The following is a 23,822-nucleotide window of genomic DNA, read 5'->3' on the forward strand; positions in this document are numbered from 1 at the left end:
TTCCTCCTATTATATACCTTTGCTGCTGTCAGTTTGAATATTTAGCTTATAATAAGCAAAAGATAGTAATTTACTAGAATTAGTAATTCTGTACTGACACAAAGCTATTTAAATTGATATATAATTTTATTTTATTAAGTACTTCTTTGAAACAATGTAGCCTTTTAAAAAAAAGATTAAAAATGGAGAAAAACAGTTAACTGTGGGTAAGTTATACATAGGGTCTTCCCTGGTGGTTCACTGGTAAAGAATCTGCCTGCCAATGCAGGAGATACAGGTTCGATCCCTGGCTTGGGAAGATCCCCTGGAGAAGGGAATGGCTACCCACTCAGTATTCTTGCCTGGGAAATCCCAAGAGGAGCCTGGTGGGCTACAGTCCATAGGGTTGCAAAAAGTCGGATATGACTTAGTGATTAAACAATAAACAACAAGTTATACACAAGTACCTAAAGAATTGGCACATGAAAAGGTTAGCTCTACAGTATAATGAATGATTCTCACTTAGGTGCAAATGATCTAGAACAGGAGTAGGCAGACTTTTTCTGTAAAGGGCCAGGTAGTCAGTGCTTCAGACTTTGTGAGTCAAGCAGTTTTTGTCACAGTCCATTCACTTTGCTGTGTAGCACACAAGCAGCCTCAGATAAGATGTAATGAAATGAGTGTGGCGGGGCTCTAATAAAACTTTACGGACAGAGAAACTTGAATTTTATTTACTTTTCACACGTTGTGAAATATTCTTGATTCTTTTTCATTGATTTTTAAAAGATAAAACTATTCTTAACTCATGGGCTTCCCTGGTGGCTCAGACGGTAAAGAATCTGCCTGCAATGCAGGAGACCTGGGTTTGATCCCTGGGTTGGGAAGATCCCTTGGAGGAGGAAATGCAACCCACTCCAGTATTCTTGCCTGAGAAATCCCATGGTCAGAGGAGCCTGGCAGGCTACAGTTCATGGGATCGCAAAGAGTTGGACACGACTGAGCAACTAAATACTTTCTTAGCTCATGGGCCACCGTTTTCTAATCCCTGGCCTAGAACAGTGCTGTCCAATAAGGTAGCCCTTAGCCAGATATGGACATGGAACAACAGACTGGTTCCAAATAGGTAAAGGAGTACGTCAAGGCTGTATATTGTCACCCTGCTTATTTAACTTATATGCAGAGTACATCATGAGAAACGCTGGACTGGAAGAAACACAAGCTGGAATCAAGATTGCCAGGAGAAATATCAATAACCTCAGATATGCAGATGACACCACCCTTATGGCAGAAAGTGAAGAGGAACTAAAAAGCCTCTTGATGAAAGTGAAAGAGGAGAGTGGAAAAAGTTGGCTTAAAGCTCAACATTCAGAAAACGAAGATCATGGCATCCGGTCCCATCACTTCATGGGAAATAGATGGGGAAACAGTGTCAGACTTTATTTTGGGGGGCTCCAAAATCACTGCAGATGGTGACTGCAGCCATGAAATTAAAAGAGGCTTACTCCTTGGAAGGAAAGTTATGACCAACCTAGATAGCATATTGAAAAGCAGAGACATTACTTTGCCGACTAAGGTCCGTCTAGTCAAGGCTATGGTTTTTCCAGTAGTCATGTATAGATGTGAGAGTTGGACTGTGAAGAAGGCTGAGCACTGAAGAATTGATGCTTTTGAACTGTGGTGTTGGAGAAGACTCTTGAGAGTCCCTTGGACTGCAAGGAGATCCAGCCAGTCCATTCTGAAGGAGATCAGCCCTGGGATTTCTTTGGAAGGAATGATACTAAAGCTGAAACTTCAGTACTTTGGCCACCTCATGCGAAGAGTTGACTCATTGGAAAAGACTCTGATGCTGGGAGGGATTGGGGGCAGGAGGAGAAGGGGACGACAGAGGATGAGATGGCTGGACGACGACATCACTGACTCGATGGACGCGAATCTGAGTGAACTCCGGGAGTTGGTGATGGACAGGGAGGCTTGGCGTGCTGCGATTCATGGGGTCGCAAAGAGTCTGACACGACTGAGCGACTGAACTGAACTGAACTGAACTGAACTGAACTGAACTCGCCAGATACGGCCCTTGAGCACTGGCAGTGTGGCACATGTGACTAGGAGCTCAATCTCTAATTTATTTAATTTTAATTACTTTAAGCATAAGTAGCCACATGTGGCCAGTGGCTACCAAACTGAACAGTGCAGGTTTGGAATCTAATCAAGCACTCAGAATAGCTGCGTCCAATAGATTTATATTGTGAGCCATAAATACAAACCCCGTCTGCAACTTAAAGCTTTCTGGTAGCCATGTTAACAGAAGTATCAGAAACAAGTGAAATTCAATTTTAGGAATCAGCTCAGTGTATAAAAAGTATTACCTTTTACAATATAATTAAAATATATATTGAGGCATCTTACATTCTTTTCTTTTTTGAACTCTCAAGTGTATTCTACACTTAGCACACTTCAGTAGCCACCTGTGACTAAAGACACAGTGCTGTTCCAGAAAGTTTATAGGCAATACAGGGAAGACAAGGAATATAGGAAATACAGGAAAGAGTGAACTGAATTACAAGTCACCACAAAGAATTAACTAGACAAGTCCAAAATGTAGAATATGCTAGAAACGACTTATCTGGAATCTTCAATTTGAAAAGGCAGTGTTACGGAAAGAAGTGGGGGACTATTCTACAAGAAGAGGCTAAAGAGGCATAAAAAAACACAATGTGTGACCCCTGATTAAAAAAAGGTTTGAAAAAAAATTGCTAGAAAAACATTTTTGGCTCAACTGAGGAAATTTGTATATGCACAGGATATTACATCATGTTATAGATTACTGCTAATTTTTGTTAAGTGTACCAAAAGTATGGCAAAATGTTAACAACTGGTAATTCAAAATGGAAGAAACAGAGATGTTCTTTATTCTAAGCTTTTAACATTCTTGAAAGTGAAAGTGTTAGCCGCTCAGTCGTGTCTGACTCTTTGTGACCTGATGGACTGTAGCCCGCCAGGCTCCTCTGTCCATGGAATTCTACACTCAACAATACTGGAGTGGTAGCCATTTCCTTCTCCAGGGCATCTTCCCAACCAGGGATCAAACCTGGGTCTCCCACATTGCAGGCAGATTCTTTATGGTCTTAGCCACCAGGGAAGCCCATATAAATATTAGTTGCTCAGTTGTGTCTGACTCTTTGCAGCCCTATAGACTAGCCCACCATGCTTCTCTGTCCAAATACTATAGTCGGTAGCCATTCCGTTCTCCAGGGGATCTTCCCAATTCAGGGATCAAACCTGGGTCTCCTGCATTGCAAGCAGATTCTTTACCATCTGAGCCACCAGGGAAGCCCCTATGTATAACTTAACATTCTTGGATGCCTGAAAACTTTTGTAAAAAAATGTTGAGGGAAAACAAAAGCAAATGTTTTCCTGAAAAAAAAAACTTCAGTGGTGTTCACAGGTCAGATGGGCTGAACCATCACAATAACCTGAAAAAATGTTTTAAAAATAAAATTCTGAATTCTAAGCCCCAGTCTCAGAGTCAGAATCTTAAAGATGATTCTCAGTCTTACTATGATAAACATCTGGGTCTATGAACTCAAAATGAACTCACTTAACATTTTGGTCAATGGGCTAAATAAAGATCATCTATTTCTTACTTGTTGGAGTAGGTGTCGTACAATCCCACTTTTCCATCGTCAGTTCCAAAAGCTAAGCAGCCTTCCTTGGTCGGGTGCCAGCACAGCTACAAGGAAATACGAAGAAAGGGGCACTGTTAAGGGATTCATTAAGTTATACTTCAGCATTCAGCTGGAAACACTTACTGCTCTTGGTGTCTTCTAATTTTAAAAGTAACAAATTCTCATTATTTAAAAGAAAATTGTATTAAAAATAAAGTCACTTGTAATTTCACCATCCAAACCACCCCACTACCAGTTCTGTATCTTTCTAGAAATTTTTTGTGAGTAAACTTTATATATAATTGAAAAACAAAAATAGGATCAAATGTTTAAATGATGTTCGTGATACATTGTTGGGTGGGGAGTAAAAGATTCCAGAACAATTTAGAAAATATGATTCTATTATTAATTAACAAAGCTTGGTTACAAGCTTTGTTACATCAACAGTGGTTCTTTGGATTATGGAAGCAGGAGAATAGAGTCAAGGGTGGAAAAGAGAACATTTTTGCTTTCTACACTTCTGTACTGTGGGTTTTTTTAAAATCACAAACATTATTATTCCTCATGTGGTTATATTATAATTTAATGTACCTCCTATGAATGCACGCACATCCAGGTTATTTTAAATTTCTTACTATCAGAAAATAGGGTGACTTGAATAAAAATGTAATTTCACAAAACAAAGCTAAATTTCTGAATTAGGAGGTAATGCGTTTCGTTAGGGAGGGTGCCTGTGCTTTCCCAGTTTCAAATTGCATCAAAAATACTCCTGAAATGTAAATTCCCTATAGAGTTCATTTGTGTGAATAGGTATTCTCTAAGAGAGAATTAGTTATTTGAAACCAGTGTATGGCAAGTTCAAAGAACGCATCCTTACCGCTGTAACCTTGGACTTGACACCTTGCCAAAAATTTTTCACATCATAGTTGTTCTTTATGGAGAGTGTATTCCATACGCGGATCATGCCATCCCCAACGCCTATTGCTAAGCAGCCTGTGTCCACAGGAGAGAAAGCCAGACTGTAGGCAAACCCACCGAGGGAAGGCAGGGTCCAGCAGCACTCCAGAGTGGCCATGTCCCAACATTTTACCTGAAAAGGTTAAGGGTTAGGGTCTTTATGAAGATCGGAGAAACGGGAAAAACAATCAATGTTTCAGACAGAATGGGCTCAATGAGCGCAGCAGGAGAATGTAACTTACCTATTCCAGAAGGAATTAGAAAAAAAAAAAGCAGTAAACTGTAGAGCTCAAAGGGATCTTGGAATACATTTATCCCCTAAGATGCCAAGTGAATTGAAGGCACACAATACACTAGAACTCAGGCTTCCTATTTCCCAGAGTCCACTGGCCTTTCCACAATATTACAGCATTGATAATCTCATTTGGTAAACTCAAAAAAAAAGTAAAGAAAAAAGATGACGGTCTTAGGACAGTGGAAGAATCAGAGTTTATCTCAAAAAGCAAAATATGTTATCATTTCCGTTGGACGAGGAGTGCTAAGTTTTTAATCTTCACTTGTTTATTAACACAGTGACTTGGGAGAAAACAAAGTCTATCAAACAAGCTTTGATTACTGAAAACCAGTAAGGTTACTCAGATAAAGCCAATTCTCTCTTACAGAGACTCTGCCAAGAGCAGATGATTCTGCTACCTAAACTATATAGACAAGGATATTTTAAGGCTAAACCATGATGACCTCTCACATCCTTTCATGCTCACATCTCTTCCTTATCGTATCTGCTTTAACAAAAAGACATCTTGGTTGTTCCTCCCCTTCCCTTTACTTCTCTACTGCTAATGTATTTAATGCCAATCAGAAACAGTAACTTTGAAATTGGAACCTGGGGGTGAGGTGAGGTGTGAGAACTGATGACAGTCTGAAAAAGTCCTCTAATCCTATCCAAGTCATAAATCACCAATATACAGTACTGAATGCAGAATAAGCTGTTCTTACATCTCTGTCCATTGATATGGAAAGCAGCAGCTGTTTGTCTTCTTCAGTTTGCAGAGGACATAAATTAAACACAATCCTTGAATGATTTTGCCCTTCTGATGAACCACTAAAGAGGGTATATTTCCGTCTCCAAGACTGAGTGAGATCCCATAGCAGCAGTTCACCTCTGTGAAGGAAAAACAAGTAGCAGTTCTCTTTCATGAGCAATCTGAAAACAAGTGGTTTTGGGCCAGAGTGCGGGCCCTCAGCTGCAAAATACTTTCTGTTCATTGTTCCTTTAAGGAGAGACAAATTACATATTCTAAAACAGACGCAAAAACAAAAGAAATTATTGCCTATGGCGAGGAGAACCAAGCAGAGAAGACAGAGGTGGAGAGGGAGCTCTGGGGTTCGCTGGTGGTCTAGTGGTTAGGACTCTGCTTTCGCTGTAGTTGCCCGATTTGGTCAGGGAACTGAGATCCTGCAAGCTACGTGGTGTGGCTAAAATTTTTAAAAAGGAGCTTTACTATATCCTTTCATTCTTTTTGAACCATGCAAACGTACTAGACTACCTTCTGAACAGATTTTCCTAATAGCTTTAATTATAAAATGCCACCATAATTTGCACAACCACAAAGGCTTTAAGACATTTGTCTGCTTTGGAGCAGTGTGGGTAGTAGCGTCACTGCTAACACTTTGGGAGATCCTATATGCTCTACCTGCATTGCCTCTTAAAGCAGGGACCTTGTCTGTTAAATTCACTTGTCATCTCAAGCACCTAGAAACAGGTGCTCAATACATTTTGCTTAACAAATGGTCATAATCATCCTAAGAGAAAGGAAACACTATAACTGCCCCCTTATTCATGTGAAGTCACTGAAGCTCAGAAAAGTGAAGAATCTTGCTTATGAACAGCTGATAAGTAACAGACTGATTCTGAAATCTGCCTGACTTCAGAGTCCACACTTAACAAGCAGGCTGTCCTTATTTGATCTTCTCATAACTCTTACTAGGCAGCACAGGTATTAATTCCATGACTTTTCCATTACAAATGGTCCATCATAATATAATGGGCCTCTTAGCCACTGCTGTCTCCATCTTGTGTGTCTAGAAAGAGAAGCCTAGGAATTCCTGAGACTAGAGAGGAAAACAAAATGTGTTAGAGAGCATGACAAAAAAAAAAAAAACTTACCCAAAACAGCTGGATACCAGCTGAGTTGGCTGATCCTTGGGCCAATGGAGTGTCAACCAAAGGCGCTCTTTAACAGTTGGGTCTACACCCCCTCCTCTTCTTTTAAGAAAGGGCAATTTCAAAGTCATCACCCCTGCAGATTAAAAGAAGTTTCATGGACAGTCAAGACACACACTCAGGATAATAAGACAGTAAAAAAGCTTTTACTGGATTGATAGAAGTTATATCACAAGGGAAATGTCGAATATTAGCCTTACCTCGGCCTCTAGAGCAGCTCCAGATCCGAATGGTCTGGTCTTTGCTCCCAGTGGCTAAGTAGCAGCCTTTTGTTACTGGAGTTTGTGCTGTAACTTTCCCATTGGGAATTTCAGGTTCTTCTAGGATAGAGATGGTAATTTTGTTTTTAATTTGCATTAAAAATGAACTCATTAAAGAAAAAACTAGTTTGCAAGGGTTCCTGTAACTATCATTTTCACAGATTTGATCTGTAAAATCTAGTTTTAAATGTAATTCAAATTGCACTATTCTACCCACTTGGTTCTTTGGGTCTAAAGAGTACTGAACCCTCTTAAATCATCTCTACCTGAATTTTCCTCTTGGTTTATGGATAAACAGTCTTCACCCGACAGGGGACACCAGGCTATGGAATGGATCTCATCATCGTGGCCTCGAAGCCTGTGCATAACTTCTCCTTTCTTGCTGATGTCAATTATAACCACTATGCCATCTTTGTAGCTAAAAAACAAGGTTAGAAATATTGCTAAAAAATACAGACTGTCTTTCTAGGAAACTTTTGGCTTAGGAGTTATTGTGCATTTCTACAAGTTAAGTGCATGGAGGGGAGGGAGGAAAGAGAGCAAGGAATATTTTGTTCTGTCCTTTTTCCAAAGTATACTTATTTCATATTTTGATCAAATGATCAAATTCCAGGTACTATGTTATACTATGCATGTTGCCCAGCATGAAGTTTGACAGCAGAGCATGCTTGTGCTCGAGGGAAACGTTAAAGAAAAGTAGTCCTGAAAGGGGCCAGCAATTGCCCTAATTGGAAATGAATTTGTCCTAATACACTAAAAATATCTTTTTATTTTACAAGTGATCTTACTTTTCTAACAAAAGCTGCAGAATTCTAACCTGTAGATCTGGGTATTTCAAGACTGTCATTCTTTTCAAATTAGAAGAAATTGAGACATTCTAATAGTTTTTTCTTTAAATGATGAAGTATTTCAGACACAATAAAGAAATATCTACTCTCTAGCTTAAGGAAAAAAAACCAAAACTTTGCAGTACAGTTGAAATCCTCTGTATATCTCATCCCAATCAAATTTTTCTCCCTCTCTTCCACAGAGGTAAACTACAGTTCCTCTATCTTGTGTTATATTAGTTCTAGACTCCCTTTGTATATATTCCTAAATGAGAAACAAAATTACTTTGTACTTTAAAAGCTTCATATAAATGGTAACATGTTGTTTATTTTTCTGTAGCTTGTTTTTTCCACTCATTCTTTTTGTGAGTCATCCATGTTAACACATGTAACTCTAGTCCCTGATCAGTCATTTATACTATTGCATAGTACTCCAGTGTATGAATATACTTCAAGTTTACTCATTTTCCTTTTGAAAGGCTCTCACTTTTTTACTGTTACAAACATAAAATGCTATTAATAATATTATTATAAGATTATAAAATATATAATAATCTTAATTAATAATCTTATCACACACTTAAGACACTTTCAGGTTTGATGCCTAGTAACAGAACTGCCAGAATCTTAGTCACATTTTTGCTTTACTAGAAAGTGCAAAATGGTCTCCAAAGTAGGCATACCTGTTTTCCTATACACTAGATAATCCTACAGCTTTATTTCTCTTTTTATTAAAAAATTTTTTTCCCAGTTACAACTTTATTAAAAAAAAATAAAATCATAGAATATATCAAATCTTTGAAGATAGAGACTTTGAAAACCATCAAGTTATATAACCTAACAACAGACATATGATCAAGCTATTTTGCAATTTCAATCAAGGCTTCAGGGACTAATCACTGTTTTGAAGAACATTTAAAAATAAATCATTTTGATTCAGTCCTATTTGACTGTTTGAAAGACTCACCTCTTCTTGTGAATTTCTGCTCATCTTTCAAGGTCAGTTTGATTTACCCTTCTCTGACCCCTGCCTACCACCCTTTCTGCTCTGTCTCTTGTACCCTCACCACAATGCTCCCATTTCATGGAGACCTCCCATCACAGACCCTTTCCATTTTCAGTGTTACTCACACACACCTGTCTTCCTGTTCATCCCTGCATGCAGAGCAGATTCATGATCCATCATCATAATCACTCCTTAAATAAAATCCTTATCTCCTTTGTTCCCCCTTTTTCTCAGGGGTTGAATCCAAACCTGGTTGAATCCAACCACCCCCTTTCTCAATCAGTTTGAGTAGTTTACTTAAAATTCACGATCACGATCCTCGGCTTGGCACTCAACCAGGACCATAGGACCTGCAATTTCCATCAGAAAGTTCATTTTCCTGTTCTCTGAGATGACTCTTCATACCTTCGTCCTGCATCCAGCTCCTGTCCCACTCTGAACTTGACTTGTGCCTCACAAAAAATCAGAAGCCATCAGAATGAAACACCCTTCTCTTCTAAGCAGATCTGTGAAACTACTTACACCTATCTCCACATTCTAAGCTGGTTCTTTTTACTTGTGATCTGGGGCCAGTTCCCTCTTGACTTCTCAGCACTCCTGTATTCATCACTGTTCACCCCTGCAACAAACTCCCCCTCTTCTGCCTCATTTCTATCAGCATAGAAACATGCCTTTGTTATCTTCCATTTAATGCTCCCTGACCCCCATATGCCCCCTCTGGCTTCATGTCTACATGCACATCGCTGCAACAGAGTTTGTGGAAAAGTTGTCACCATGTGTATCTATCCCGCCTCCAAGTGTCTGGAATTCTCTCCTGTTGGACTTTCTCCTCTTAGATGCTTGTGCTTATGTCTCATCTTTAAACTAGACAGAATGGACATCTTTGAGAGATAAGTAAATGGAGCAGTAAGGGAGAGAGGACCGCCTACTGAGGCAGCTCATGTGAAGACAACCTTGATGATCACAGGGGAGACGGATCCCAATGCCACATTGCTTTCCCAATTGAGTGGAAGAGCTGAGAATCAGAGCAGAGCTGAGTCATTTGACCCTATGGGAATAAATGTTATTAATATAACCAAAGGTAAGTACAGAGGAGTAAAAGGTGAAAGAGGACATTTCTGACATTTGGAGATTCACTGAAGAAATCGGGTATGAAGAATAAGGAAAGTACAGTACCACAGAAACCAGGGAAACAAAAATACAGTGAGGACCTGGAGGTCACAGGAATAACAATACGAGGGGTGCAGGGAGAGTGGTTAATACCTGTAAATGGTTTCCTGAGAGGAATAAAGGGATAATAAAGGAGAAGGTAAAGAAAATACAAAATAACATCATAAACAAAAATTATTAGTGCAAATGGCACAGTACTCACCCAATAGCTACTAAATCTTCATGATGAGGCGAGCAAGTAAGACAGAAAATTGTCCTAGGTTCTATAAAGAGGTGCTGGCTGTCATTTCTGTTGAGCCAGTAACAGAAAACTACTCCTTTTTCATCTCCAGATACTATCAGATCCTTTACTCGAGGAGACCAATGCAATGCTGATATTGTATGCTTTAAAACAAAGGAAAGATATATTTGCTTCTCATTTGTTATTGCTTAATTTTTACTTAGTTTTTAATCTGTATAATGCTAGGCATATTATAGGTACTTAATAAATACTGTTAGGACCACCCATATAGCAATATTATAATCAAACGATAGGAGAATTCAGGCTAAGAATGATTAAATTTTTTTCTTCCTTTGTAGATTAGTGCAAAATTCTTCCTAAGATTAACTGAGTTCTTTTCTATATTTTCTAGGCAGGTATATCAATTAACCATCTAGTTTCAAAATAAGTTTCACTCACAGTTTATATCAAGAGTCTTTTTCGTGTAAAGAGCCAGAGAGTAAATATTTTAGATTGTGTGGGCAATATTGTCTGTTTTAACTCTCAATTCTGCCATTGTAGCCTGCAAGCAGCAATAGTTAAAATTGTAGGCAATACTAAAATGAACGGCTGTGATTGTATTCCAGTGAAACTCTGCAAAAGCAGGCAGCAGTGCAGTTTGTTGATCTCTGATTTATATGTATCGCCTTCCAAAAAAATTTTGAGGTCCCTTTACAATATATACCTTCTGATCTAATGAACAAACACAATTATAAAAGTTACCATATATATTATATAAATTTTATTATATATTTAACAAATATTTAATATATATTTATAATAATGTTTATATATTTTTAAAATTATACTCAATTATATATATAAATAAAAGTTAGCACAGAGGAGCTAGCAAAACTATACTTGAAGCAGGAGAACTCTGACACAGATACTTATTAATAGTCTGAGAAACCAGTAAGCCATGGTACCTGATGGAGTGCATGTTCCGTCACAACTGTTTTTGCCTCTACTTCCCAGATTTTCACAGTCCCATCATCGGAGCTGGTGGCGCAGAGGTTGTATTGACCCGGGTGATGACAAAACGTGAAGCCAGACACCTTTTCCGTGTGTCCCACCAATTCGCCTATGACTTAAAGGAAAACCAGGCTGCAGGTTAAAGAGCTATCTAAGATTCCCGCCAGCATCTTTACTGTTGTTGGTGATTGCGGCCTCACTTATTCCATGGAATAACAAAAATATCCAGAAACCCACAATTAGAAATCTCATGTGCAGATATTGGCTCTGCTATCTGACTTCAGACAAGTCGTTTTATCTCCTTGGGACTCAGTCTTTTTAACTGTAAAATACGTTCATATCGCTCGATGTGCCTAGTTCTCAGGCTGAGGAGCAGCTCCAATGAAGAATGTAAAAGGGATTTGTATTTAGATCTGGCTAGAAGTCTTTAGGAAGTGTCTGGCATGCCGTATCCCAAGGCATAACCAAAACCTAGCTGGACCCTGGAAGCAGATCTCGCTTAGGGCCTGGAGCTGTAGAAAGCAAGGCCTAGGTGTTATAAATACCTGGAAAGACACATGGATAACTTTTTAGTAAGCCAGCGGATGCACGCTGAGAGAGCCAGGAGGCGGGACCGCTTAGCCACAGCGTGGTGTAGAGCTCAGCCTTGGAGACCCGGACACAACTTAGTTTAGATGACTATGAATAGACCCTTCTCTCTGCCCGAGCCTCAGTTTCCCCATCTATGGCGGGCACGCCCTCTTGGCGCCCCCGGGGAACGCAGTTAGTGCAGGTAGTTTGGGGTCAAGAGGTGGAGACTTACCTCGAAATGGGGGCGTCCCTGGGATCGTGTCCGCGCCCGGGCCCACGCGGACAAGGAAGACCGAAGTCCGCGCCGCGAAGCCGAAGAGGCCCCCGGGCACGGCATCGCTGCATCGGGAGCAGTACCAGTTAGGGGAGGGCGGCAACGTGCGCGGTTCCTGTCCCATAATCACGGGCAACCAGGGATGAGGGAAGCAACCACTGGAGCAGACCGTTCGTAGCCCCACGCTGGAGCCGGGGAGGGGGCGGGGTTGACTCGGAGCCCGCCGCTACGGCGCGCGCGAAGGTCCAGACCTCACGGCGCGCTCGATTCCAGCCGCCTCGAGCCTGGGAGAGGCGGGGCCCCGGGTTGCAGTCGGCTTCCCAGCTCCTCCTGGAGGGTCTGGTACCAAGGGAGCCTAGTTAGCCAGAGGTTGTACTGTGTGCTTAGTCGCTCAGTCGTTTCCGACTCTTTGCAACCTCATGGACTGTGCAGCCCGCCAGGCTCCTCTATCCAAGGAATTCTCCAGGCAAGAATAATGGAGTAGGTTGTCAAGCCCCTTTCCAGGGGATCTTCCCAACTCAGAAATCCAACCCAGGTTTCCCGCCTTGCAGGAGGATTCTTTACCGTCTGAGCCACCAAGGAAGCCCAGCCCAGAGGTTAGGTATTCTCATTAACGACAGCAATGGAGTCACCTCCCCGCCCTGCTAGTTTATTCTCTACCGTGCTAGCTCTGGAGATGGTTTAAAAGTATCTGCAAGAAGCCAACTAACAAAAAGGTAAAAATTATAATCAGAAATAAAAAACAAGAGTTTTTGAAACTGGGTGGAAATTCTATCTTTGGGTTTTGATACTCAAGGAGAAGCAGAATAGAGTAACCCTCTTTTGATGTGATTAAGTACCACTCTATGAAGGGACTGTGTTAAATGCTGTGGAGAAAAAAGAACCAGTTTCCTTCCACCTCAAACGGCCTAAAATGCTCCATTTATGCACTTCTTCTTCGTATTGCTTGTTTGCATTGGGTATCTCGAACTCTTGAATATGTAGCAAAGGAAACCTGAACTATCCATGCTACTGAAGAGAAGCTTTATCATAAACCTTTTTCCCCTCGATTGACCACTGTTTTTGCCAGTTATTATGTGAGAGACTTTAACCTATTACAAGTCTTTTCCCCTAGGTTGACCACTGTTTTTGCCAGTTATTATCTCAGGGAATTTAACCTGTTATAAATCCTTTTTCTCAGCTGAAGAAGTAAGATCACGATCCAGATCTAGTTGGGTTGGATCTAACTGTGAGGATTACATGAGATTTACTGAAATGCCTGCTGGCTATATGTGGTAGCTAGTGCCTGCTGAATATTAACTATTAACTCTTGGAGGTAAACCTGAAGATTAGCATCATACTTAGTATTTGAACCATTTGTTCCTTATTTTTATTTATTGAAGTGTAGTGGATTTACAATATTAATTTGAAGTGTATAACAGTGATTCACAATTTTTGAAGATTAACTCCATGATCTTCATGGCACAGATAATCACGATGATGTGATCACTCACCTAGAAGCAGACATCCTGGAATGTGAAGTCAAGTGGGCCTTAGGAAGCATCACTGCGAACAAAGCTAGCCGAGGTGATGGAATTCCAGTTGAGCTATTTCAAATCCTGAAAGATGATCCTGTAAAAGTGTTGCAGTCAATATGCTAGTAAATTTGGAAAACTCAGCAGTGGCCACAGGACTGGAAAATGTCAGTTTTCATTCCAATCCCTATGAAAGGCAATGCCAAAGAATGCTCAAACTACCACACAATTGTACTCATCTCACATGATAGTAAAGTAATGTTCAAAATTCTCTAAGCCAGGCTTCAACAGTATGTGAACCGTGAACTTCCACATGTTCAATCTGGTTTTAGAAAAAGCAGGGGAACAGAGATCAAATTGCCAACATCTGCTGGATCATGGAAAAAGCAAGAGAGTTCCAGAAAAGCATCTATTTCTGCTTTATTGACTATGCCAAAGCCTTTGACTGTGTGGATCACAATAAACTGTGGAAAATTCTGAAAGAGATGGGAATACCAGACCACCTAACCTGCCTCTTGAATAATCTGTATGCAGGTCAGGAAGCAAGTTAGAACTGGACATGGAACAACAGACTGGTTCCAAATAGGAAAAGGAGTATGTCAAGGCTGTATATTGTCACCCTGCTTATTTAACTTATATGCAGAATACATCATGAGAAACACTGGGCTGGATGAAGCACAAGCTGGAATCAAGATTGCCGGGAGAAATATCAATAACCTCAGATATGCTCCTCAGATATGACACCATCCTTGTGGCATAAAGTGAAGAAGAACAGTAGAGCCTCTTGATGAAAGTGAAAGAGTGAAAAAGTTGGCTTAAAGCTCAACATTCAGAAAACTAAGATCATGGCATCTGGTCCCACCACTTCATGGGAAATAGATAGAGAAACAGTGGAACCAGTGTCAGCCTTTTTTTTTTTTTTTTCAGACTTTTATTTTTTTCACTGCAGCTGTGAAATTAAAAGACGCTTACTCCTTGGAAGAAAAGTTATGACCAACTAGACAGCATATTAAAAAGCAGAGACATTACTTTGCCAACAAAGGTCCGTCTAGTGAAAGCTATGGTTTTTCCAGTAGTCATGTATGGATGTGAGAGTTGGACTATAAAGAAAGCTGAGCACAGAAGAATTGATGCTTTTGAACTGTGGTGCTGGAGAAGACTCTTGAGAATCCCTTGGACTGCAAGGAGATCCAGCCAGTCCATCCTAAAGGAAATCAGTCCTGAATATTCTTTGGAAGGACTGATGCTGAAGCTGAAACCCCAATACTTTGGCCACCTGATGTGAAGAACTGACTCTTTGGAAAAGACCCTGATGCTGGGAAAGATTGAAGGCGGGAGGAGAAGGGAATGGACCACAGAGGATGAGATGGTTGGATGGCATCACTGACTCATTCAATGGACGTGAGTTTGAGTAAACTCCAGGAGTTGGTGGTGAACAGGGAGGCCTAGCGTGCTGCAGTCCATGGGGTCGCAAAGAGTTGGACAGGACTGAACGACTGAACTGAAAGTTATTATAAAATATTGGCCATATTGCTTGTGCTGTACAATATATCCTTGTGGCTTATTTTATACATAGTGAGCTTCCGTGGTGGTTCAGACAGTAAAGAGTCTGTCTGCAATGCAGGAGACCTGGGTTCGATCCCTGGGTTGAGAAGATCCCATGGAGAAGGGAATGGCAACCCACTCCAGAATTCTTGCCTGGAAAATTCCATGGACAGAGGAACCTGCCAGGCTACAGTCCATGGGGTCGCAAAAAGTCAGATACCACTGAGTGACTGGCACCTTGATGCTTAGAGTTCTTTAAAAGAACTTTCATACAATCTCTAGTGGTCTTTACAAGCCTGTACCCCAGTGATACTTATTTTTGTTTTTAGAAACTGAAGTCCTCCCAGGTTAGTTGGCTTGGTTCACGGTCTGTTTTCCTAATCCTTTCAGACCATTTGGGAGGCTTCGCAGTTTTTCTGGATCTCGACGAATCTTCAGAAACTCGCTAAACTTTGGCCCTTATTGAGTAATCCATTAGGAAGCAGGCTGACGGGACCCCGCCCTAAGCACCAGCCTCTTGTTGACGGTTTCCAAGACAACACCACGAATGAAGGTGCGGCTGGGTATCGCGATAAGAAGGGAAAACAAACCCCAACAAAACCCTAAAACCCCGGGAATTGCGCATGCGTTTTGCGCACACGGCGTTCTGAACTCAGAGGCTTCCGTAGAGGGAGGAGAAACATGGCGGCGGTTATACTGGAACGTTTGGGTAAGATTTTTTGATGGTTAAGTGGTGGAGGAAGGGAGTGAGGTGGGAATTTGAATTAACGACTTGTGTTGATATTGCAGGTGCGTTATGGGTGCAGAATCTCAGGGGGAAGCTGGCCTTGGGGTAAGTGTCGCCTCGGAGTTGCGGAAGGTTCCTGGCCTCAGTCCAGTTCAGTTCAGTCGCTCAGTCGCGTCCGACTCCTGGCGACCCCGTGGCCTGCAGCACGCCTGCGCCTGTCCATCACCAACTCCCGGAGTTTACTCAGACTCATGTCATTGCGTCGGTGATGCCATCCAACCATGTCATTCTCTGAGAGCTTAAGTGCCAGGCTCTGCTTTATGCCCTGAGCCTGGCGAACGGTACACCAGAATATCAGCTTTGCCACCCCGTTTTTTATTACCCCCGTATTGCATAGCCCTGAGGGGACCAGGATTTTCAGTGACCGAAGGGACGTTATAAATGCCTTTTCTGGACACTTCCTAGATTCTCCCACCAAGTTGGAAGCATACTTTTCTAGTTATCTAATTATCTGCCTATATGGGCAGTGATTGTATCGTGGGCAGTGATTGTATGGTAGACAGGTGCAGTTTACATCGTGTCTGACGTTGTGTTAACATCTATGTGCATTCTCATTCTTTCACCATCCTACATAGTGTAGGTACTGCAATACCCATTTTTTTTTGGACGAGGAAACCTGTGCTCAAGGTCCCACAGTTACAGAATTTTGAAGGTTTATACTGTATTTTGTAGACCATTCTTTGACCTCAGGACAAAGCGTTCCTTAAGGTTAGGGAATGAACTTTAGTCAGTACTGGTAAGAGGCTTTCTCTGCCTGCTTCTCATTTTCCTTCTAATGTAGTATAGCTATTGCTATGTGGAGGTTGATAATCTGATTGTAAATTTTCTAATTGATGTGTTTGTTAAAATTAATTTTGGTTTAATTCATAGGTTTTGGAGACATCCATCCACATTTTAACTTTGATTTTGGAAAAGTTAACTCATTTTTCCTAAGCTTCAGTTCTGTGATATGAGAGGGTTATTAGTGCCTACTTAATAGATTTTTAAATTAGGATTAAATGAAATAATGTTTATAAAGTGTTTTATGCAGTGCATGACGTATAATATTCCCACCCTAAATCTTAGCTTCCATTAGTGTTTTTATCATTATAAACTATTATTGAGTTCCTATTATATCTAGCTTTGTTTTAGGTTCTTGGCTTAAGGGATGAAGAGGTGGCTAAAGAAGAAAATAAGAAGTACTGGTACTTAGGATTTGTCTTCAGTTTGCTTTCGTAGATTATCTTCCATCACTCTAGCCTCAGCCATGCTGATTTACTTACTTTTTCTGTTTATGCTGTGCCTTTACATATTTCTTGGCTTTTTCATGCTGTGCCCTCACTTTCTGTTAGTAACGGCAGCCCTCAAAGCCCTTCTCCATTTCTTCTGACAATGCACTTCTCTGGGAGAAAGGGTGCTGCTCCAGTTGGTCAGATTGAGAACAAATGTGAAGATACATTTTTCTGTGAGTAAAGGCAATGGGGAAATCTTCAAAACAAAACAAACAAAACAATCCAGCAGTTCTCATTATTCAAATCCCTGTTTAAATGTTTCCCTTTCATGATCTCACTAAAAATGAAAGAAATGGGGACTTTCTTGGTGGCCTGGCAGTTAAGACTCCACGCTTCCATTGCAGGGGACCCGGGTTCGATTGCTGGTCAGGGAACTAGATCCCACATGCCAAAACTAAAAGATCTCACATGCTGCAATGAATACCCCACATGCTGCAACTAAGACCCAGTGCAGCCAAATAAATAATAAATATTAAAAAAAAAATGAAATCAGTTTCTTCTTTTTTTAGCATGTGTTTCTTAAATAATGGCTTCAAATATGTATGTCTTTGTCCTTTCTTGCCTCATATATCCTGGACAGTTAGGGACAATTCTTGTTTCACTTTGTAGCTCCAGGGTAGGGTCTTGCACAAAGTGAATGTTTTGTTTATTCTGGTTGATTTAAATTGTCCCACACTGACTTGTATTGGGAACCTCTGAGCAAGTAACTAAAGCACTTTGGCTTCAGTCTTTTCATCTGTGTGATACAGAAAGGCTGGATTTTGCTAGGTAATCTCTTTCTAGTTTTGAAGTTACATAATTTATGAATCCCCATTTTGGGCTTTATAGTGGGGAAATGACCACATGAAAACTGAATAGAAAAGGTATAACTGATAATAATCCAGTGGTTGGAAACCTCATTGCATCCCAAATGCCAGACAGAAGATAGAAATGAATTATAGAGACGTAGTTGTTGTAAAAAGAGTGGTAGGGCTTGTGGAAGTCAGTTGAGTACATTCCTCCTCTAAAGACACTGAACTGGATTTAAAAATGCTGCTCATCAAATACTTTTCTACAGGTTATGTTTGGTAGCAGATGGACAATTTCCAGCCTTTAAATTTTAAGTCTCCCATTTTAGTGATGTGTGCATTTGGGAAATTTTGTGACTTGCTGAACGTTACATGGCAAATCTGGGATCTAAACAAAAAATTCTCTGGCTTAAAATAGTGCTGTATCACACATGGGAGGGACATGAGTGATGAGCTCTTAAGGGGTTTATCAAGGGAGTCTTTCCGGAAGAGGTGATGTTAAAATTTAAAGAGTGAAGAGTATGGTTTGGTGTTTTAAAAATAGAAGAGCCGGTTGTAAAAGTTTGAAGGCACTAATTACATGTGTACACAATTAAGGTGTACATATGTTAAAATTCTCCACAAGAAAAACCAAGTTGGAAATACTGTGAATCAGCAGTTTGGTGGAACAATGATGACAGCATTGTGATATGTTTGAAAAACACTGGGCTGCAGGTGATAGAGCTGGATTTCAGGCTTCTGTCAGGCACAAGTGTTGGAGCCTTGGGTCATTTGCTTACCTTCTCTGAGATTCAGTTTCAGTGTTTACTCATATCAAAGGATGAGGATAATATTTAACTTCAAGGATGCCTGTGAGAATTAAGAGACTTAATACATAAAATGTCTTATAGTGCATGGCACTGTGAAAATGTTGTGTTGGAGATGATACTGCTGTGAAGTTGTTTGAGAGGAGTCATTTAATGCTAGAATCAATCAGTGGATACTCAACACTCTTAGATAAGGTTATCTACTTCATCCATCAGCCCTACTGTTTTTTTTAATTCTTTTTTTTCCTCTTTTTGATTTTTTTAATTAATAAAGTATGATAACACATCTACAGGAGACTTGGAAAATACAGAACAGAGTTGCATATAGTTCCACTATTTATTACAATTATTTTTTAAGTAGATAAATGAGCAGTTTTGCTTGGAGCTTCAATATCAAACGCTCAAAAATTAATAGAATGAATATACAGAAAAGTAGAAGAGTATAGTAGACCTGAAAAGAACCATAAATCGATTTAACATAATTAAGATTTATACAATTTTCGCACAACAATAGGATAAAAATTCTATTCAAGTTCCCGTAGATTAAATTAGGAGAGACTGGATCATATCCAGGGACATAAAACAAGGTGCAAATATTTTATGGTCTAAAGGTATTGAAATCATACAGAGTCTGTTCTCATCAGTGTAGAATTATGTTAGAAATCAATATCAAAAGATATTTGAAAATAATGTGCATGTTTTCAAGTGCAGTGTCACCTTTACCAAGAGAAATTATCTCTTGTTTTTAATGTATCTATGCTGTCAGTGTTCTGGTTGCTGTGACCAGCAGATATGACTGCCATGTCGATTTGTGCTCTTTTAATTAATCTTAACCTGTGACCTGAGGGAGTTGTGATTCCTTGCCCTTTAGGTCAGTGATTCTTAAATTTGAGTCAGTCACAGACTTCTTTGAGAGTCTGATGAAAGCCACAAACCACGTTCCCAGAAAAATGCATATAGTATTCATAGTTTGACTTGTAATTTCATCATCCTTAGTGTAGGAATCTTTGCACTGGGACATAACTAAACAAGAGCACGATGATGATACACAATTTTGTATATAACTACACAGTGATGATTAGTGGTATGGGCAGTGGCCCTTGTGCTAATGGATGAAATGTTTTCCTCTTTATTTTGAAAAATTTCAATTCTATAGGAAAGTTAAAAGAATATTACAGTGTCCTTCAGCTGGACTCATCAGCTGAACTCATAATTTTAGCTCTCTATAAATATATATGCTTTTTTCCCTCGAATCATTTGAAAGTGAATTGTACACACTATGGTACTTTACTCCTAATCAATTCAGGTTCTATTTCTGAAAAGTGACAAAGGTCCCATGAACCACAAACTATTATTGAAATGGTACAGTTTAATTATCTTTTATTTTAATGTTAAAAGGAGTCAAATAGAAGTCAAGTGTATGCTGGCATTTACTTTTGAAAAAAGAAAAATTGACCATTATTTGTGGCTTGACAATAAGCCCTAAACTGGCCATGCACTAAAACTTACAGATGAAAATTTTCAGTGCTGTAATATTTATATTTGTTTAGTGAGTCTCTTGTTTATGTGACACTTTACTCCTTTCAAGGCATTCTCAAGATGCTTCCTTCTTTTAAAAAAAATTTTAATTGAAGGATAATTGCTTTACAATGTTGTGTTTGTTTCTTCTGTAAGGACTCTTCTTTCAATTAGGGTTTGTATCTTGTTGAAGCCTTACTTGTAGATCTTTGTAGAAATTTTACTTGAAAGATTTTTGTGTTCGTTTCCTAGGGCTGCTGTGACAAATTATCACAAACTGGGTGACTTAAAACAATGGAAACTTATTATCGCATGGTTCTGGAGGCCAGAATCCCCAAATCAAGCTGTCAGCAGGGCTGCACTCCATCTGGAGGCTGTAGGGAGAATTCATTCCTTGCCTGTCTCTTCAGCTTCTTCTTCTATCTTCACGTCACCTTTCCCTCCGTTTCTCTGCATCTTTCTCATTAGGAAAGATGAAATTACATTTAGGGCTGAACAAGATAATCCAGGATAAGCTCTTCCTCTGTAGATCCCTAACTTAATTACCTCCTTTTCTACAAAAGTATTATTCACAGATTCTGGGAGTGAGGATGCAGACATATTTTGGGGATCATTGTTCAGCCCACTACATTGAGTTTCAAAAAAGGTCTGTGATGACATCTTCAGGTCTTTTTTTTTTTTTTCCTCCAGAATGATGCCCTGTAAAAGTGTGTTTACTTCTGCTCTGCCTTTAACTTGGAGTGCTCTTGTACTGGGTTTCTGAGTATGGAAGTCTGCCTTCTTCAACACTCAGTCCCAACTCCTTAAAGCCATCCTGATTACCTCAGCCCTTCTGTTGCTTTTTCTGACATTTTAATGCCTATTGCACAGTATGGTTAATTCTTTATCTCTCTAACTGAATTTTAAATCACTTGACAGGAGATAGTTTCATGTCTCTTTGCATCCCCATCACTTGAAACAGTACCTGTAGTACCCTGTCCTTATTAATTTGTCAATAAGTGTAAGTTGAACTTTCAGCCTGAATAGATGCAAGTTGTAGATGAAGGATTGCCAGAAACTGAGATCCTGGCTTTCCACCCCAGTGCCAAGAACGAACCCTAATGGCAAATTAAGTACAGGTACAGATTGCAGCTTTATGTAATAGACCAGCTTGCACTGATTATCCAGATTCTTTTAAGTATTCTAACTATTCCTTAGGAAAAAATGAGAAGCTCTGTGTAACTTTGTTACTGACTAGAACATGACTTTTACTATTCTGAATGATACAGTAGGGATCTGAAAGGGTTAGTGCCTTATTTTCAAATAATTATTGACACCAGAGACTTCCACTAGCTTCTCTGAGGGAACATGTTATATCTGTGAAATTGGAAGTTAAACAAGAATATATTTATAAATTTTGTAATTTTTTTTCCTCAGATTCTTTTTTTTTAAAATTATGCTGCTGAAAATTGTGACTTCTTTATTTGTTCTTACCCACCTCTAGAGTGAGCCAACCTCCCCTAATATATATGTATAAATAAAAATACAAAATAATGAATAAGGGCTATATCATGAAAAATAAGAGTAATGTGGGGTTGGGAAGGAATGAAACTTAAATACTTGCTTTGGGGGCTCTACTAGCTTACCCCAAGAGGTTATAGATTGAAGATCTGCCTGATGAGTCAGGCCTGCAGATAAGTTTTGTATGTTATATTATATTTAAAAACTTAAATCATTTTAAAACTGGTGACTCTCTCATAAAAATCTAGTTTTTTAGAGTCTGTTATGCATAGCAAGACATGGCAGCAATTTCTAGAGCAGAAGAGTGTATCACTCTTTGGATGGTGGATATTCTTCAGTTTCCCTCATTTTCCAACTATGTTTAAAATTTTTGCATGGGTACTTATACTCAGCCCTCTTGTTTGTATTATCCTGGCTGTCCCCTGTATTCTGTAATTCATTCTGTTGATACAAATATGTATTTAGTGCCTGCCACATGCCAAGCTGTTCTAGCACTGGGAATTTTGTAGTGAACAAAAAGCATAATCACTGTCCTTATGGCATGTACAATCTAGTGAGGGAGGCAAATAGTAAGTAAAATACAGAATATAGGAGAAAGTGACAGCTTCATAGAAAGGGAAAGCAGAGCATGGGAGTGGAAAGTGTGTGTGTGTGTGTGTGTGCGTGTGCGTGCATGGGAGTGGAAAGTGTGTGTGTGTGTCTGTGTGTGTGTGTGTGTGTGAGATATTGAAGTTTCAGATAGGAAAGACCCCTTTAAGAAGGTAACATTTGCCTAAAGATCTGAAAGAAACCAGGGAGCAAACTCTCAAGCCATGCCATCTGAGCAAAGAACATTTTAGACAGATGGAACATGAACGCAGAGGCCCAGATACCTAGTGTATGAGAGGATGAGAGGAGAAAGAACACAGTAGATGAGGTCAGAAGAAGGAATAGGAGATCATGTAGAACCTTATGGGTCATTGGAAGTACTTTGGTTTTTAGTCTAAGTGAGATGAGAAACAATTGGTGGGTTTTCAGTGTAAGAATAATATGACTGAAATGGGTGATTCTTTGTTGAGAACAAACCATAGTGGTGATGAGGAGCAAGAGACCATTGGTATTTCAAGATAAAGATTATTGTGGTTTGGATTAGGATGGCTGTGAAGGTGGGTGAATGGTTGGATTTTGGCAGTATATTAATGACAGCTGACAAGACCTCTTGATGAATTGGAGTGTGAGAAACAGGAATGACACGAGGGTTTGCCACTTAAACAAGTGGAGGGATGGAGTTACCATTTGCTGAGATAGGAAGACTTCCAGAGGAGCAGGCTTTGGGAGACCATCAGGAACTCAGTTTAGGGCTTCTTAAATTTGAAATATCCAGTAAGCATACAAGTGGAGATGTGGGGAAACAGCTGGATATATGAGTTTGGAGTTCAGGGAGCGCATGCAGATTTGGGAGTCATCAGTGTATGAACAGTAGTTAAAACCATGAGACTGGTTGGCTTCACTGTGAGAGTAGATAGAAAACTCAGGAGTCAAAGCTTCCCAGGTGGTTCAGTAGTAAAGAATCTACCTGCCAATGCAGGAGACTGGGGTTGGGAAGATCCCTTGGAGAAGGTAATGGCAACCCACTCCAGATTCTTGCCTGGAAAAATCCCTTGGACAGAGAAGCCTGGTGGGCTGCAGTCCATGGGGTTGCAAATAATTGGACATAATTGAGCATGCTAGCATGCACAAGTTAAAGGATTGATTTCTGCCTGAGGCAGCCAGCTTTTACACCTCAGGGTGAGGAGGACACAGCAAAGGAGACTGGAGAAGTGTCTGCAGAGGTGAGATGGAACCCATCATGCACAGTGTCCTGGAGCTCAGAGAAGTGTCCCAAGGACGAGCAAGTGACCTGATGGGGTATTGTGATTTGTGAGAAGCCGAATATACTTCTGTCATATGT

The 23,822-nt window shown here is 40.0% G+C and overlaps 2 protein-coding genes across 7 annotated transcripts in view; one reads left to right on the forward strand and one right to left on the reverse strand.

Moving 5' to 3' along the window:
* The window catches only part of GEMIN5 (gem nuclear organelle associated protein 5), a 39,326-nt gene extending 26,689 nt beyond the window's left edge, over positions 1-12,637 (reverse strand). Inside the window, exons 1-9 of one of the 2 annotated variants that reach the window (XM_069592472.1) lie at positions 12,122-12,637; positions 11,274-11,434; positions 10,291-10,472; positions 7,352-7,503; positions 7,026-7,145; positions 6,769-6,901; positions 5,598-5,763; positions 4,522-4,734; positions 3,624-3,709 (exon numbers count right to left, since the gene is read on the reverse strand). In XM_069592472.1, coding sequence (XP_069448573.1) covers positions 3,624-3,709; positions 4,522-4,734; positions 5,598-5,763; positions 6,769-6,901; positions 7,026-7,145; positions 7,352-7,503; positions 10,291-10,472; positions 11,274-11,434; positions 12,122-12,287 — 1,379 coding nt within the window. In that variant the 5' untranslated portion in view covers positions 12,288-12,637. The remainder of the gene's footprint in view (positions 1-3,623; positions 3,710-4,521; positions 4,735-5,597; positions 5,764-6,768; positions 6,902-7,025; positions 7,146-7,351; positions 7,504-10,290; positions 10,473-11,273; positions 11,435-12,121) is intronic. The other variant, XM_069592473.1, reaches the window with a different exon arrangement.
* The window catches only part of MRPL22 (mitochondrial ribosomal protein L22), a 43,803-nt gene continuing 32,398 nt past the window's right edge, over positions 12,418-23,822 (forward strand). Inside the window, exons 1-3 of one of the 5 annotated variants that reach the window (XM_069592480.1) lie at positions 12,418-12,879; positions 15,613-15,931; positions 16,012-16,054. In XM_069592480.1, coding sequence (XP_069448581.1) covers positions 15,904-15,931; positions 16,012-16,054 — 71 coding nt within the window. In that variant the 5' untranslated portion in view covers positions 12,418-12,879; positions 15,613-15,903. Of the gene's footprint in view, positions 12,880-13,630; positions 15,932-16,011; positions 16,055-23,822 lie in introns of those variants that run through there. The other 4 variants (XM_069592479.1, XM_069592483.1, XM_069592481.1 and 1 more) reach the window with 4 other exon arrangements.

This window comes from Ovis canadensis, chromosome 5, assembly GCF_042477335.2.
Source record: "Ovis canadensis isolate MfBH-ARS-UI-01 breed Bighorn chromosome 5, ARS-UI_OviCan_v2, whole genome shotgun sequence".
Classification (NCBI taxonomy): domain Eukaryota; kingdom Metazoa; phylum Chordata; class Mammalia; order Artiodactyla; family Bovidae; genus Ovis; species Ovis canadensis.